At 34.9% G+C, this 16,015-nt stretch overlaps 1 protein-coding gene across 1 annotated transcript; it reads right to left on the reverse strand.

Moving 5' to 3' along the window:
• Nucleotides 1-386: 386 nt before the first annotated feature.
• On the reverse strand, nucleotides 387-14,710 carry hepacam2 (HEPACAM family member 2). Its single transcript, XM_067426560.1, has 9 exons — nucleotides 14,524-14,710; nucleotides 10,018-10,365; nucleotides 8,681-8,965; nucleotides 4,834-5,133; nucleotides 2,541-2,663; nucleotides 1,689-1,710; nucleotides 1,577-1,611; nucleotides 1,066-1,139; nucleotides 387-991 (listed from the first exon to the last, which is right to left on the reverse strand). The coding sequence occupies exons 1-9, from the start codon at nucleotides 14,690-14,692 to the stop codon at nucleotides 881-883; spliced, it is 1,467 nt and encodes a 488-aa protein (XP_067282661.1). The 5' UTR covers nucleotides 14,693-14,710; the 3' UTR covers nucleotides 387-880.
• Nucleotides 14,711-16,015: the final 1,305 nt, after the last annotated feature.

Genomic DNA, 16,015 nt, shown 5'->3' on the forward strand with positions numbered 1-16,015 from the left:
ATTCGGATCGCCAATGTCACGTGATTTCTGCAGTTTGGCACACGATACGAATCATTGATCGATGATAAAACGGTACAAACTGTAACTTATCGTGTTACTTTTTATGGCAAGTAATGCATATACATTACTTTTTCTCAACACCTTTGCCTTTACTCCCAATTTCTCTCATCATGAGAATAGGAGAGCTGTCAGTGAATAAATATGAGAACAAAGTGAATTAGATATTTTCTTGTAAATTTAAAAGTAATGCACTACTTTACTAGATACTTGAAAAAAGTAATCTGATTAACTCCCATTACTTGTATTGCGTTACCTCCTTTATCTTATTATATCTTATATGTAATTAAAAACAAAAAGAATGCAAAAATATTTCTAAAAACCTTTATTTTCAAAATACGAAGCATCCATCTGTGTTTAAAATGAACCGGTGCAACACAGAAAACAAAACAGAAGATGACTGTTTTACATTCGAAAACGTGAAATGTGGCATCTTTAAATGAGCAATATCACAGAATACACTGCAGTGTGCAAAAAAATACAGTTTCAAAGTACAAAATGCATACATATTTACATTCATAATGCAAGAAAAACAACATTAGATGATGACTGTATTTATATATAAATACTCTTAGCTTTTCACTAAGCATGTTGCAACATAATAAAATCTCATAGTTCTCTTTCTTATATATTTTTAAGACATAAAACTCAAGTGCTCAGCACAAGCTTATGTTTTTCAGATTTAAGGAAGTATAAAAAGGAAGTATAAAAATGAATAACTGTAAAGCAAAAGAGTGCTTAAATGTGACACAAAAATTGGCAGAAAAACCCAGTAAAATGCCTTTCGTCTTATCATCTGAGCACACGTGACTGTCCACCTCTCTCATTTCAAAAGACTCAGTGTTGGAGTTTCAGGCACATGTTTGATGACATCATAGATGGTGGTATGCAAATCTCTGACTGAATCCAGCCGTGCCAAAGACCTGCAGGATGCCTGGAAAACAGAGGGAAGAAATAATAAACTGTTCTGAGGCAAAACTGCTCATGCAAAATAGTACTTTTTTATACCTGTGTTGACTCCATTTTCCCAGGTACAGAGACAAATTCATAGATGCCAAAGTCTTCAGTTGCATCTTCATGACCTGAAAAAAATTATTCAGATTACCATAATACGTAGCTAAAATTAGTCAAGTAATATATTCAATTGTATTTGTTTACTTCATTTGCCATTAACTTCTATTGAGATCCATATTACATCATGTTTTAAAAGATTTTTGTTTCCATGAATCATTTTATCCATCTTCACTTTTACTTCACTAGACCATAAGTTTACTTTAGACAGTAAGTACTTAGTATATCCTATTTATTTTCGAAAGGGAGTGACTGTGTACGTGGCCAAGTAAAGCCAAACCAGCAAGGTGGAAAGAATATTTAAAGCGTGCTGACAGAAAACAAGCAGATATGATTATAGCTGTAATGTTTAATGGGGCTGGGGAGTTTGTTTGTACAGAGAGGCAGTGTACACATCACTGCTTAACAACAAAGGTATATTATGGTCCGAGGCGTGCAGTAAACGTACCGGAGCGGTGCAGTCCTCGCTGCTCTGTCATAGGCCTGGAGGACAGGATCAGTCCATCAATGATGTCACAGAAATAAATGAAATGTGTTGAAAATGAGAATTATTTTCTTACCGCTTGTAGATGGACTTTATCCCTGTAGAAAAATAAAAAGTAAATTAAAAATTATTTCTGTGTCTCAGTAACTGTGGCTAATTCAAATAAATTAAAGATTAAAAAACCCTTGAAATCATTAGAGCCTGTTTTCTGTCCTGTGCTGACATTTGTTTTTGTTTAAGACCATCTGTATATTTGTAAGCCTTTAGTTTAAATTACAACCATTAATCATGATTTTCTATGTGCTAATTGGTTGATGTTCTATTAGGGGGAGGGGCTCATTCTCAGGATCTTTTGATTGGACAATAATCTGTGTAGTGCAGGATGAGTCATCAATATTTCTTATTTGTATTTTCATAAGATAATGACTTTTTTTTTACACATGTATATCTGCCAAAAGGGATTTTTGACCATTTAAGAGTGCCCTAAAAGCCAAAGATCTCACATTTCTTGGGGACTTTAAACAAATACACTACCCAGCCAAAAAAAGTCACTGTTTGTATTTAAAGAGGCAAATACTCTTTAAAAAATTCATCACAACATTTATTTTCATTAAGAGGTGCATACATTTTTGGTTTAAGATCTTGTATTGAAAAATTGAAAAAATTGAAAATGATTCTTCATGCTCCCTCACAACCATACTTTCACAGTCTGAGCTGATGAATCTTGACATATAACATGCTAGATATAACATAAAAATCCCTCCAATAATGATCCAATCATTGACTTTTAAATATTTATCTATTTAAATTTAAACAGCGACTTTTTTTGGACAGGCAGTGTATTAACCATCAAAGTGATGTCATGAATAATTGACTTAATAATTATTAAAGTGATGCCTGAAAATCGTTAAAAAGCAGCATATCATACTTCGTGGATGGCAGGTCTTCCTTAGGAGCACAAACATCATACACACTATGATGAGGACTGAGAAGATTGTAACGAAAGTCAGTGAAGACAGCACACTCCCTTCCTGGATATATTTCGCTTTTCCTGGAAACAGATCAATATCTCAGTGTTATATTTTATAATAAATCATTTCTGGTGTGTGATCTTCATCTTTAATCAACCAAGAACTTGCATTGCATGCTTGCATTTACAGTACACACTGAAATAAAAAGCAATGATGTAAACAATAAGAACAGGTGCTGGCCCCTATTTACTTTCCAGTGGAACAGCAAGACTTAATCACAGGTGGGACAGATTTACTTAGCAACTGGAGAGAGAAAAAACAGCTTTTCATGACCATGAAGTGTGACAATGGATGGAACAAAGGAATAAAAAAAACCCAGGACAGATTAACTGAAAACACGAAAGCCAGTGACCATTTTTGTAATAGGCTATGTACAAAATATATTATGTATTCATCCATCAGTGTTTAAAAAAAAAAAAGTTGCCAGCTACCGCCTGCGTTTTTGATCATTTATTCACCCCCAAAGAAAGATCACAGCCTCTAAACAAAAAGCTTCATTTGTTCTAGCTTCATGGATTTTTTATCAACAATTCAATGTGGTAAGTTTCACAAAAACAGCAACATTCTGAGTAAAAAAAACCTGAGAAAATCGTGTATTTTTCAAATACTACGTCTGGTTTGGATTCAGAGCGATGATCAACACACAGATGGGGTAGATCGAGTCCATCTGCACCCCCAAAGCTTCACAGTCATATAGCTCGCCCTGGGTCGTCATTTCAGTCGACATTAGGCAGTTTTGATTTATATGTTTATGTTAATGATTGCGGTAGTTTACAAATACATCTGTTTACATATACTAGCGCTTGTTTCTGCTTCTTTTTCGCCTGTGTTTTGATCAGGAGATTCAGTACTTTTTCAGAATATGTGTCATACCGTCCCCTACAGTATAACAGTGAAAGCATGGATAGCTGGACATTTACGTTCATGGTAGGGAAGCACTGTTCATAAATGGCAGAAAGAGTTATTATTCAATTATTCAAAGCTTCAAAAATGTCTGTTTTGGTTTGATTCGGTCATAAGAATAAAAAAAGATATCAAAAGATTAATCAATCAATCGATCAATCGATCATTCGATCAGTCAATCAATCAATCCATCCATCCATCCATCCATCCATCAACCAACCAACCAACCAACCAACCAACCAATCTATCCATCCATCAACCAATCCATCCATCCATCCATCCATCCATCCATCCATCCATCCATCCATCCATCCATCCATCCATCCATCAATCAATCAATCAATCATACACACACTCAGGACATCTGCTGTTGGCGGGTTATTGTACAGTATATTGAATGACACATTTTGACAGTGGTGTGTGCATTAATGTGTGTTAAATGTCTGTTAATTACATTGCTTTTTCCGATCTCTTATTTTTGGCAATTTTTGCACTTAAATTGACTTATTCTTACTGTTGACATTTAAAAAGATGCATGTGTTCTTCTGAGGGATTATCATTTTGACAGTTTCCACCTGAACATTTTAGTAATATTTGCTAATTATCTTTAATGTATTTGCCCTGTTTTGATCTGTTTTCCTGGGAATTTTTGGTTTGTCTTTCATTAACATTATGTTTTAAGGAGATAAAAATGGTATGTATCAACCTAGATTGGTATGGCAATAGCAATATATCACATTATTTTGGCAAATAAAGTTTTTTTTTTTTTTTGGCAGGTTTTAATGAGCTTTTGGGCTGGAAATCGTCGACCCAACCTGGCAACAATGTCTCCAAAGCCATGGCTCTATTAAAACACACAAACGCATACAGCCAAAGCAGCGCAAACCGTCATAAGAGACAAACTTAAAAAACAACCTTATGTCTGAAAGCACATAATATCAGTAATTATAAACGTAAACAGCTTACAAAGCTCTAGTTGCACCACCTGACTGCTGCAGATTCCTTTTGCCGTTTGATAGTGTTGCCAGAGAAATGTATAAATCTGAGTATGAGGACGTGATCAGCTCTGAGTAATGTCACGGGTTGCCATCTCAAAATTACAGTTATGACATGCCATGAACATTGAACACAGCATAAGCTGGTCTTTCGGTTGTGCTGTTCGGTGACTCACGTCTGTCTAATTAGGACCAAATAATTGGACAAACATTTATTGGTCCTGAATCTTCCACAATATATATATATAGTTTTAATATTTAGACAGTTTCTGTTATTCTGTTACAATCATACCTGTGCCAAGTGTGGCCACCACCAGTGTGAACTTGGTCTCGTCCTGCTTCTTCGTCATATTGTTGAATGCTCTACACAAGAACTCTTTACCCTGAGGTAACTCATACGGCTTCACTTCAAACCGTGGTCCCGTCATGAGAACCTCCGTGCCGTTCTTTGTTTTAGAGATCCAGACGCAGGTGTTGGGAGGGTTCGAGTCCGCAATACACTCAAAAAAGACCATTTCCCCAGGGTTCACTGTGAACACGCCTTCAGTCTTCAGACATTGGTCAGAATTTACTGCCAGGTTATATGGCCCATCTGAAAGATTTGGTAAAGTAAAAAAACAACAAAAAAAAAAACATTATTATTAGTGGTCTGTTTTTCAGCATTCAATTTTCTATTATTTAGTTCTAGTACTACTTTTAACTCTTTCCAAGTCTGATTTTTTGTTTTTTTTTGTTTTTTTGTTAAGTTGCCAGCCACTGCCAATGTTTTTCTTGTCTGGCTATATTTAAGATTGAACATTGGTCTGGGGAGTCTGCTCTGTATTTTCTACTGCACAAGAGGAGTGCTCACCGAGCATTATTCAAATGACTCCGTATGCAATTAGATAGTCCTTCAACCAATCAGACCACAAAAGGCGTGATCAACGGGCAATGACCCATCACTTCTCTAGCTGTCATCATGTTAAACCGGCCAATAGCGCGGCAGGTGGATAAGCCAGTCTGCGATTGGTTCCCGCAAAAGTACAGAAGCAGTAGAAATGAATGTACAGGTTTCCAGGCTAAGTTGCAGGGCGAAATCAAATCGCCAGCAGATCAGACTGGGTTTACCCTGTGTAGCGTTTTTCAATAATTTTCACAAAATTCTCATTTATGAATATCAGAACATGCAATATATCAAAAGCAATGCTAACACTATTTCACGGCCAATTCGTACGTGTTTTACTGAATTTGTACGACCTCACTCGTACGAATTCGTACATTTTGTCTAAACCCCAGTGAAGGGTAATATTAGGGGCAGGGTTTGAGGTAGGTAATTCCTACAAATTTGGCAACTTAACAAATACATACAATTTAGCAAAAATCTTATAAATTCGTACGAAATGGCAACCTTGTAAAATATGCACGATTTGCTTGTGAGATTGGGTTGGGACAAAAAAATATGCACGATTTTTTTGTGAGATTGGGTTGGGACAAATAAAATATTCCTGTTTTCTCCTTTAGTACTTGCTTTTGTTTATTGACATATTATTTCTTAAAAAAAGGTAAAACCACTTTTATAATTGACTTTTATATTTATATTACATTTATATTTAATACATAATTAGTTTACTAGATTTTTTTCTGATTGTAAAATATATATATAAATTAACGAAAATAGAATTTAAGTGTCATTAAGTTGTCTCTGGATATACAAATTATGTATCTGAAGTTTGAGAAAAAAACTGTATGACTAATTTGTAATGACTCATTCTTTTTTTAATGTAGTAACATTTATAAAACGTTCCACTAACAATGTAAAAATAACGTTTTATAGCTAACGTTTTTAGAACGTTACTCAATAGCAAATAACGTTGGCACAACGTTCTAATAACGTTACTGCAAGAACGTTTTTTGATAACTTTGAGAGAACGTTCAGAGAACATTCCCTGTTAGCTTCTCTTAGAATATATATGCTCTTTATTTTATTTGTTGTCATAAAATGACTGGTTTCTTGATATGTTGTAGGCTAATTGTAAAATCTTGAAAATGTTTTAATTAGTCATTATTTTCATATTGTAATTTAGAAGAATGCAAATCTGCAAGAAAGTTGTATTACTTCCATATGCCATAAAATATGCTGTTGAAATAGGCTCTAATGTAGGCCTAAGTATCAGAGTTTCCCATACATTTATTTATCTGTGGTGCCCTGCCACAATACCAACACTGACTGCCACAAATTGATATCAGAGCTCGATAAGGTTTGTGTCCTCATTAAATGGAATGTCTTTTTGCGCTGTGCAAAGAGAAGTGCGCGATCAGCTCCGCATCTCAGTTAACCAATATCATCCGACTGCGGCCACAAATGGGCGTTATCGTGCTGGTTGGGGTTACCGTTTTTGCAGAAGCTGTCAACATCCGGATTAATATGTTCAACATTTGCTAGTTAGTTTTTCTCAAACAGAAGCTTCAAAATAAGATCTAGCATCTTGCAACATTTCATCATGACTTTGTGTAAACATATACGTCACTTTCTAAAGCCAAGTGGCGTGTTTTCTGTGCGTATTTTGAGCTATGCGCGTGTAGGCTATGTCTACGCCGTGTGATTCCGCGTGAATCTCTACCAAGCCTGCAGTCTCCCTCTCATTTACTGAAGCTTTCGCGCCTCGATCGCCCCCCGGTGACCGGTCCCAGTATAGCCGCTCCTCTGTGTTTTCTAATGGACGCGAGGCAAACTAAATAATAAAATTACACTTTAAAAAATGTTCCCCAAAGTTAGTTTATGTCACTGAAGGCAGTTATCATCACGATGATTTCATTTCAGGTGTTCGTTTTAAAAATAAGTTTAGTTTGAGTTAGTTATTTGATGCTATAAAACGGGGGGTGTGACGTCATGATTGACAGCTGAGACTGACGGCTTCTCTGAGTGAAGTTGTCACTGAGGCACTAACGGACTTTTTTCGAAATTTTTGGGAGCAGATTAGAGCTTTAGCTTTAATTTCTACATTTCCATAACTGTTTATTTCACACCAACATAATTAATTGTTCTGCATCTGCGAGAGTGTGGGCGGGCTTTTGATATCGCGACTGTACTTCCTGCTCTACTTCCTGCGCTCTACTGCGCAACTCCGGTCCCGAAATCGCTACTGCGCAGACTCGGTCCCAAGATGTCCGCGCCGTGCAAGGCCGCCTGAAAGCTTCAAATATGGCAAGCGGAAACGGATGATGTCGAGTCGTCCATATTTTTTTACGGTCTATGATCTCTACGCCTAAACGAACCATTGTGTGTGTTGGTGTGTGTGTCCACACAATGTAAATGGATTTATAAACGTACTAAATGTTTTTTGAAAATGTAAAAATGCAATTTCATATCTGCACAGTTGTCCATTACCGCATTTTACTGGATTTGTAATGAGCGTTAGTAAACATATTTTCCACCAAAATAAATGCTTGACTGCAGTTTACATCAAAATAAAAGCTCACTCATTTATTTCCAGTGCATTCGTTTTACAATATATTTCTATTGCTCTAATAGGATTTATATTATTTATTATAATTATTACTATTATGTAAGTGTCCCTTTAAAGTTGAGGTTCAAGTTCGAGACTTTTTCTTTGCTCAATTTGCACACTGAATATGTGTTTGAGCTCTGAATTTTGAACTCTTAAAGTTTACCAAATTAATGAATTTAACATTAAAATGCACAACATTTTCCTCCAGGCCGGGGCATGCCCCCCAACCCCCCTAGAGGGACAGAGGTCTACCCACAGTTTCACTAAATCTTCACTAAAAATGTAGAAGATACTTAGATCAATATTTTTTATAAATAGGCCTATTAACAGGCTACCTCTACACGTTTAGCCTACATCCCCCAGTACTTGTTGCAGTGAACGAATATTGGGTTAAGCAAAAGAAAACGTGTATAGTGCATTGTGTGGCACACTTCTTGCTTTCAAAAAAAATAATGAGGGGCCTGTGCCCCGGACCGGCTTCATGACTAGCAACAGTCAATGTAATGACTTCATTACAGCGCAAACAGCAGTTCTTTCTCAGGCTGCAGGAGGAACCTGCTGGACAGTCTGCAATAACGAACGATGCAATGATTTACACATGTGATGATAACACGTAATAAATGAGCTTAGGAAAGAATGACAGATACTCACAGAACACACTGAGGGCAGCCTGTTTGCTTTGACTATTGCTAATGTGGTTTCGGGCTTTACAAATGTAATGGCCGATGTCTTCTTTCTTGACAGGGTTTATTACAAGCGTCCCGTGATCCTGTGAGAATGTATGCCGGTCACTTGGACCAACCAACATGTCGTCCTTTAGCCATTCGAATTGAACATTTGTCCCACGTTCAATAGAGCAAGTCAGCGTCACATTGTCCCTGTCTTCCACAAGTTCTGATTCTGGGGTCATACTAATCACAGGGATGGACACGGGCACTGGAAGCAGACAAGACATCAAAACTGAGTGCTTATTTCACTTAAATTAGCTTAAATTCACTTAACGGCAAGTTTTCATTTTGACTTTTTATCTTATAATTCTGACTTCTTAAATCATCATGTCTGATTTAGTAGGCCTATGTCATGATTAAAACATTTTAAGTCATAATTTTGGTTGGCAATTGATCTTTTAAGTCATGATCGATTCATTTTGACTTTTTAAATCATAATTTAGACTTTTTTTAAGGATTCAGATTTCTTTTTAAATACATTTTTATAATATTGTATATATATATATATATATATATATATATATATATATATATATATATATATATATATATATATATATATATATATTGTATATATATATATATATATATATATATATATATATATATATATATATATTTTTTTTTTTTTTTTTTTTTTAAGTCATAATTTTAATTTAGTATGCCATAATTCTGACTTTTGATGTTAATTAAAAAAAATTCATTTTCATTAAGTGTCAATTTTGACTTTTAAGCCATAATATTGACTTTTTAAGTCAACATTTCGATTTAGTGTGTACATTTTTTCTTAAGTCAAAATATTGATTTGACATTTAAAATCATAATTTTAATTTGGTGTCATAATTTAAACTTTTTTATATCATAATGACAGCTTTTAAAGTCAATTTTGATTAAAAATGTCATCATTTTGACTTTTTAAATATTTTTTTAAATTTATTATGTCATCATTTTGACTTTTTATGTCATAATTTCAATTTAGGTTGTCATAATTCCAACCTTTTAAGTTATAATTTTGATTTATTATGTCATAATTCAGACTTTTTAAGTCATCATTTAGATTTGATGTGTCAATTTTGACTTTTAAGGCAATATTGATTTAAGCCATAATTTTGACTTTTTAAATCATACTTTTGGTTTGTCACAATCCAACTTTGTATCCCTTAATTATGACTTAGGCTACCACAGCATTATTTGTTTTATTATGCAGAAGACATTCTAATAGGAAACATGAGAGACCCAGAAGCACTCAAGCGCTCTTACCGCTGACTGTGACCGTCACTGTTTTAGTGACAGCCACTGGACTGGAGCTTCCTGGGAAGATAAAGTTAATCTGCAGCTCGTATTCCCCCTGTGTGTCCTCATCCAGACGCTCAAAATAAAGTGAGCAATCAGGCAATTTGAGCACTGAATTATTCTTTAGGCGCAGATTTGGAATGAAATTGGTCTCTGTGAAAGTGACCAAATGAGTGAAAACCGGTTTAGTTTTATACCAGCCCCCCTGGAACTTAACACCCTGAACATCAAAATGAGTCTCAACTCTGAGGAGCAGCGAGTCGTTGATTCTCCCATGCTGTGTGCGTGGCAGTGAGATGTATTCAGAGTCTCTACCTGTTCAAAAGAGAGAGTAAAATGCTGTTTAATGACTTGCACTGTCAAAAATATTTAAAATATACACATATAAACAGTTTTATGTAATGTCATTAGAGCTGTTCAGTCATGACCATTGGGCTAAGTCATCATGGATGTAGAATTGCAATATAAACTCGTATTTGCAAGAATGATTAAAATAAGGTCAAGAGGCTTTCATATTTTGTTCTACAGCATAAATGAAAGAGTCACAATTAAAATTTAAAAAAGTTTAAAAGTGTGTGTTCACGTTAATTAGCTACTTAGCATCTTACTTTTCTCTTAGGTTTTTAGTAGTAACAAACTAAACAACTATACTCTCTCTCTTGTGATGAGAACTTGATTTTTGAAACAGAACGTACTGCTTTTAGACACTTAATTGATTGTTGTCCTGTATTATAATTTACATTTAAACACAATTAGTTGAGAAGTTGAACTTTGACCCAAGTACATCTTTATAATGCAAAGATTTTTCTAAAGTCATTTGCACCGCAGAACATTAACATAATGTTTTCAAATAAAACTTTATATGTAAAACTTTTAATTTAGCTTAAGCGTGTTAAGAAACAAAGACATGGATGTGTGCCCTTCATTTCATTAATATTATATTACCCGCACAAGTCTTTATTAGCACATGTTTTTACTAGCACAAGGGGCCTGCAATGTTTCTCATTAACAGTGACATCGCTGATTAAAACATCAGTTGAAATCCGTGGCTAATCTGAGCAGTTTTCCTTCTCCTTTGGTTCACGTGGACACTTCAATGTACAAAAAGAAATCTGCATAATAAGACACAACTCACATGAACTGCAACTCCAGCATTACACTGGATTAATGCATCATTACTTGGTCATACACACTGATCTGCCTTTGCCCTTGCCGCTTGATTGTGCCTACACAAGCAAATATTGACCAGCTTCTCCGAATGATAGTGATCAAACATCAAGTCCTCTCTAATTTGTCTGAACTGGTCCGTGAGCAAACACTCAGGCAGTGAGGAACTATCATGCATTGCATGAAGTCATAGAGACTGCCGTATCACTGAAGGCAATAGCAACGCTCCAGTAATGCTGTAAAGATAACGTCCTGCACTCTACTGAACTCTAAACTCATGTATCTCATTTACTTAAGGATAAGATTTCTTTTGCATGGACGAAGTGTTGGCAGGCTTCAGAGGCCCTGCTTTAACTGACAGCTGTTAATCTGCATTGCGTTGCTAGGCAAGGCCGTGTGACAGCCGGCAGGTAGGCAGTAAGCAGGTAAACAGTCTCGTACTCCTCCCTCGCTGTCGCTCTCAGGCCCCTTAACTACCCGGACACGGCCATCTTCTCCGCCCCCTACTCCTTTATCGGCCTGCTGACAGCCAGTGTTGTGCATTACAATAGATGTCTGTGTGTGGTTTGTGTTGTGCGCTAAATAATAAATAAAGACACCCCTATTGCACGCACAGAGAACCAGAGGGCAGGTTCAATGGAAGTGAAAAGTGTGCATGCATTAAAGCCACACTAATCGCTAAAAAGTGTGCTTGGCCTGTTCTGGTCTTATTGTCTCCAAACAAGGATTATTTCTGGGATAGCAACAGTGCACTTAGACCTCCACGACAATAGGCATTAGGCATTGAGCTATGTTCACACCAACAAGCAAACGATCAACTCCTTATGCATCCCAAAACACAAACACACACTTCTATTTGTAATTCACACCCCGTGATAATCCAGTACAGCCATTTGAGCTGCAACCGAACTGCACAAACAAACATGTGAACAAAAGCCTGACTGTGAAGAATCCACTAAAACTCGAATGTTTCTCCGTGTGTATTTTTAAAGCTCCATGTGACACAAAAAGCAAAATGTAGGAAGCATCTGCCATTAGAGTATGAGTCACATTTATATATATATATATATGTATATATATATATATATATATATATATATATATATATATATATATATATATATATATATATATATATATTAACCTTGAAATATAATATTACATATTTGTAACTATACAATCAGTAAAAATATTGTGAATATTTTAAAAAGTGCATTTAAAAAAGCATGTATATCTTATATCTGTACACTTAAATCTATATTCTTATATCAGATGCTTCCTACATTTTCCTTTTTGTGCCACATGATGCTCTAAAAATACATATGCATATTATAATTAATATACTGTATATTTGTGTATTTATTGAAATGGATTTATAAAAACTATTATAAGACAACAGTAACACATGCCACAAATATTAAGAGTATGATAAGAGAATTTGTGTTTATGTTAAAGTTATGCTAAAATGTTCAAAAATGTACTAAGCACACAATAATAAAACTATAATAACTCATTTAGAAACATTAAAGTCTGTTTGTGTGAAATCATACAGATTTGTTTATATTAAAAAATCTATTTTCTTATCTTAATCTTGAAATATAATATTGTAATTTTATTTTATATATATATATATATATATATATATATATATATATGATGCTCTAAAAATATATATACAGGGCTCGACATTAACGCTTGTCCGCTTGTCAGCTTGTCCGGGACAAGTGGGTTTTTTGAAGGGACAAGTGAAAGAGAATTTTACTTGCCTGGCGGACAAGAGCCGGATTAAAACAAAAAATAACTAGCGAATCACCAAAATGCAAGAATGATTGTGCATTAATTTAGTGTAAGTGGCGATCGATAGTGGTGGATAATAATATAATGAACTGACGATAACAAGGTCGCGCTGTTGACGGTTGTGCAGCCTCTTTTTTAAAAAAAAATATTTTTCCTGAACACCATCACAACTGAAAATGACACTGATTTCATATGACAGCTCCATAAACAATTAATTAACATTCACTAACATTCACTTAACGTCACTTACATTGTAGATGCAATATGAGTGTTTTGTTCTATTTTAGCAGCGAAAATCGTTCATTTGCAGAACCGTAACGCGTCCCACAGCAACAAGTGTGTTACTGAACGATTCAGCGTTTGAATGAATCGTTTACATGAACGACTCAATGACTCGCTCATTAAGACGGCCACCTGCTGCCACCTACTGGAGGTTTAGTTTCATGTTTAAACATTTCTTTCCAACATTTCTTTTTTTGTCTACTCAAAACTACAAATCTCTAAATATTATTTAACGCTGCTGTTATTTTTCAGTGTTAATTATTTAATTTGATTGTTAACAGCCCTTATAATGTCTTATTTTAATTTAATGTATTTATCAAATTTAACAATATAAAATGAAACCAGAAGCCTAACCTATATTTAATAATATTAGCGGGAAATGCCATTTATAAAAGATAAAAATATCACAATTTTGAAATGATAAAAAAATAAATAATAATTTATTATATATATATTTTTTTATACAACATATATATTCACACAAATTTAAAAATAATATAAAAATCAAACTTTTTTCCGGACAAGCACATTTTTTACTTGGACAAGAGAATGAACGATTTGAACACATGCTTAATGTCAAGCCCTGTGTATATATATGCATGTATATATTTATGAAATATAGTATATACTGTATGTTTAATTTATCTTATATATAAATTATTTTTTAATAAAATAAATCTGAAATATATGCATATTTATTTATTACTTTTGTCCTATACTATACTGACAGTCACAGTGGGAATATATTTCAGTGAAAATTTCACAATGGAAGTGAAAACATCTGAATGCAGGAAGTAAAGCCACACTATTTCAGAATAACAGAATTAAAATCAAACCACAGTTTTATTCTTCTAGGTTCTAGGATTTCATATCATAAACTTGACATTGACATAATCCTAATGTGCAGAGAAGGATGGTTTTTGCTGAAAGTCATCAGTCATCATCATAATAAATAATAATAAAAGGTATCCGTCCTTCTTCCTTAAGTATAAATATCATGCATGCACAACTTTGAATGACATTTTAATTAAAATTATAAACATTTAGTACACTGCAAATTTAAATAAAACAAAACAAAACCAAAAACATGTAATTAATTAGATGATGTCCCAACGAATTGTCCTTCTCTTAATGGCTCAGTGTCAAATTTTGGGCCCCCCAAAAAAGTTTTGGTGTGTGACATCACTGCTGCCATAGTCATTGAAACGGCAAAAAAAAAAGTCTTACCTGGAACGATGAGAAATAAGATGCACAGCAGCAGAAACATGTTAACTCCAACACATTCCATCTCTGCTGTATAATCTCTAGAAGCTGTGTGACAAGAAAAGGGAACTGGTGACAGTATTTGCCAGGGAAATGAGAGAAGAGGCCCCGCCCACGTGCCATTAGGACACATACACCTGGCCGAGCTTCCAAAACACTGCCGTCACCCTGAGGGCCAGAGACAGTCTCACCGATACACATTCACTAGAATCACTACACATGTACACACACACACAGCTTAAACACACAGTGTCAGATCACAGAGGAGAACTTATCTTAAACAGTTGTGGTCACACACACACACACACACACACACATTCTGACACGGGTGTGAAACCAGCGCAGGTGACATTCAAGTACGAGACAGACATAGGGACATTCAGTGCAGGGACATGCAAAGTTTCGTCTGAAACCAAGCATGACTCAAGAAGACACAATGTTTTCAAGCACCATCTCACACACGGATAGCCAGAATTGACCTACAAGTCCACAGAAACGATTAAAACAGAGCGTCTCAAGGTCATGTGTGGAAAGTCTACCAAAGAAATAGGTACATAAACCTCAGATTAAGACTATCATTGAATACTTTTGCACAGTTAAGGACAAATTCATTTGAAAGTGTAACTCCAAAATTTCCAAGTCAAATGTATTCTTTATAAGATTCATTATTTTGGTTACTTTCTGAATAACTCGATTCTATTCAACAGAGAATCCTGAGTTACGGTTTCCGCAAAAATATCTGCTTTCTTTGATAATAAAAAAGAGAAAAGTTGCTGTTTGGATTTAAATATGCAAATACTTATAAGAGTCTATGATAGAGGCACACAGTTCAAAGGTTTTTACCAGCCAGAGCCAACTCTTCCTCATTGTTCACTTTGGAAGACCGTTTGAACTCCCAAAACAAACTCAAACCTTCTTTTGGCCTGATTTTGTTGGGAGCTGTCATTGAAAGTCTTTCGGATGTGCTGGACTCTTGTAATGCCAATACAAGACAAAAATGTATACACCTCACATTTATTTCCATCAGTTTTTGGTCAAGATCTTGTATTGACAATGCAAGTTAAATTTACTCCAGCACATCATAAAGACTTCCAATGAATTTAATCTCTGGACTCTCCTTTGTTAATTAGTGTGTGAAAATGATCCTTCATGCTCCATCACAAGTTCACAACCATTCTTTCAGTTTGAGCTGATGAATCTGCACATTGTTATTCTGGAATATGGCCATGATGTTAGAAGAACTGATGCCAAACATAATAGAAACATAAAAAGCACTGCAATAATGATCCAATCATAGACCAATCTTAAGTATTTAAATCTAAAATGTGATTTTTTTTAAATATTTCACACAGCCTTGGTGAGTATGAGACTTTTATGACAGTTCAATGAATAACTGGTATGTTTGTAAGCCTTTTCCAACTACTTATTAAAAGATCTGGCTCATCATTTGTGCCAT

Source organism: Pseudorasbora parva, chromosome 19, assembly GCF_024679245.1.
Source record: "Pseudorasbora parva isolate DD20220531a chromosome 19, ASM2467924v1, whole genome shotgun sequence".
Classification (NCBI taxonomy): domain Eukaryota; kingdom Metazoa; phylum Chordata; class Actinopteri; order Cypriniformes; family Gobionidae; genus Pseudorasbora; species Pseudorasbora parva.

What these genes read in the sequence shown, in the direction of transcription:
- hepacam2 (XM_067426560.1), bottom strand. Translation starts at nt 14,692, where the DNA reads ATGTGTCCTAATGGCACGTGGGCGGGGCCTCTTCTCTCATTTCCCTGG. An exon ending in CTTATTTCTCATCGTTCCAG is followed by an intron (nt 10,366 to 14,523) that starts GTAAGACTTTTT and finishes TCTTTTGAACAG; the next exon opens with GTAGAGACTCTGAATACATC. An exon ending in ATAAAGTCCATCTACAAGCG is followed by an intron (nt 1,612 to 1,688) that starts GTAAGAAAATAA and finishes CCTGTCCTCCAG; the next exon opens with GCCTATGACAGAGCAGCGAG.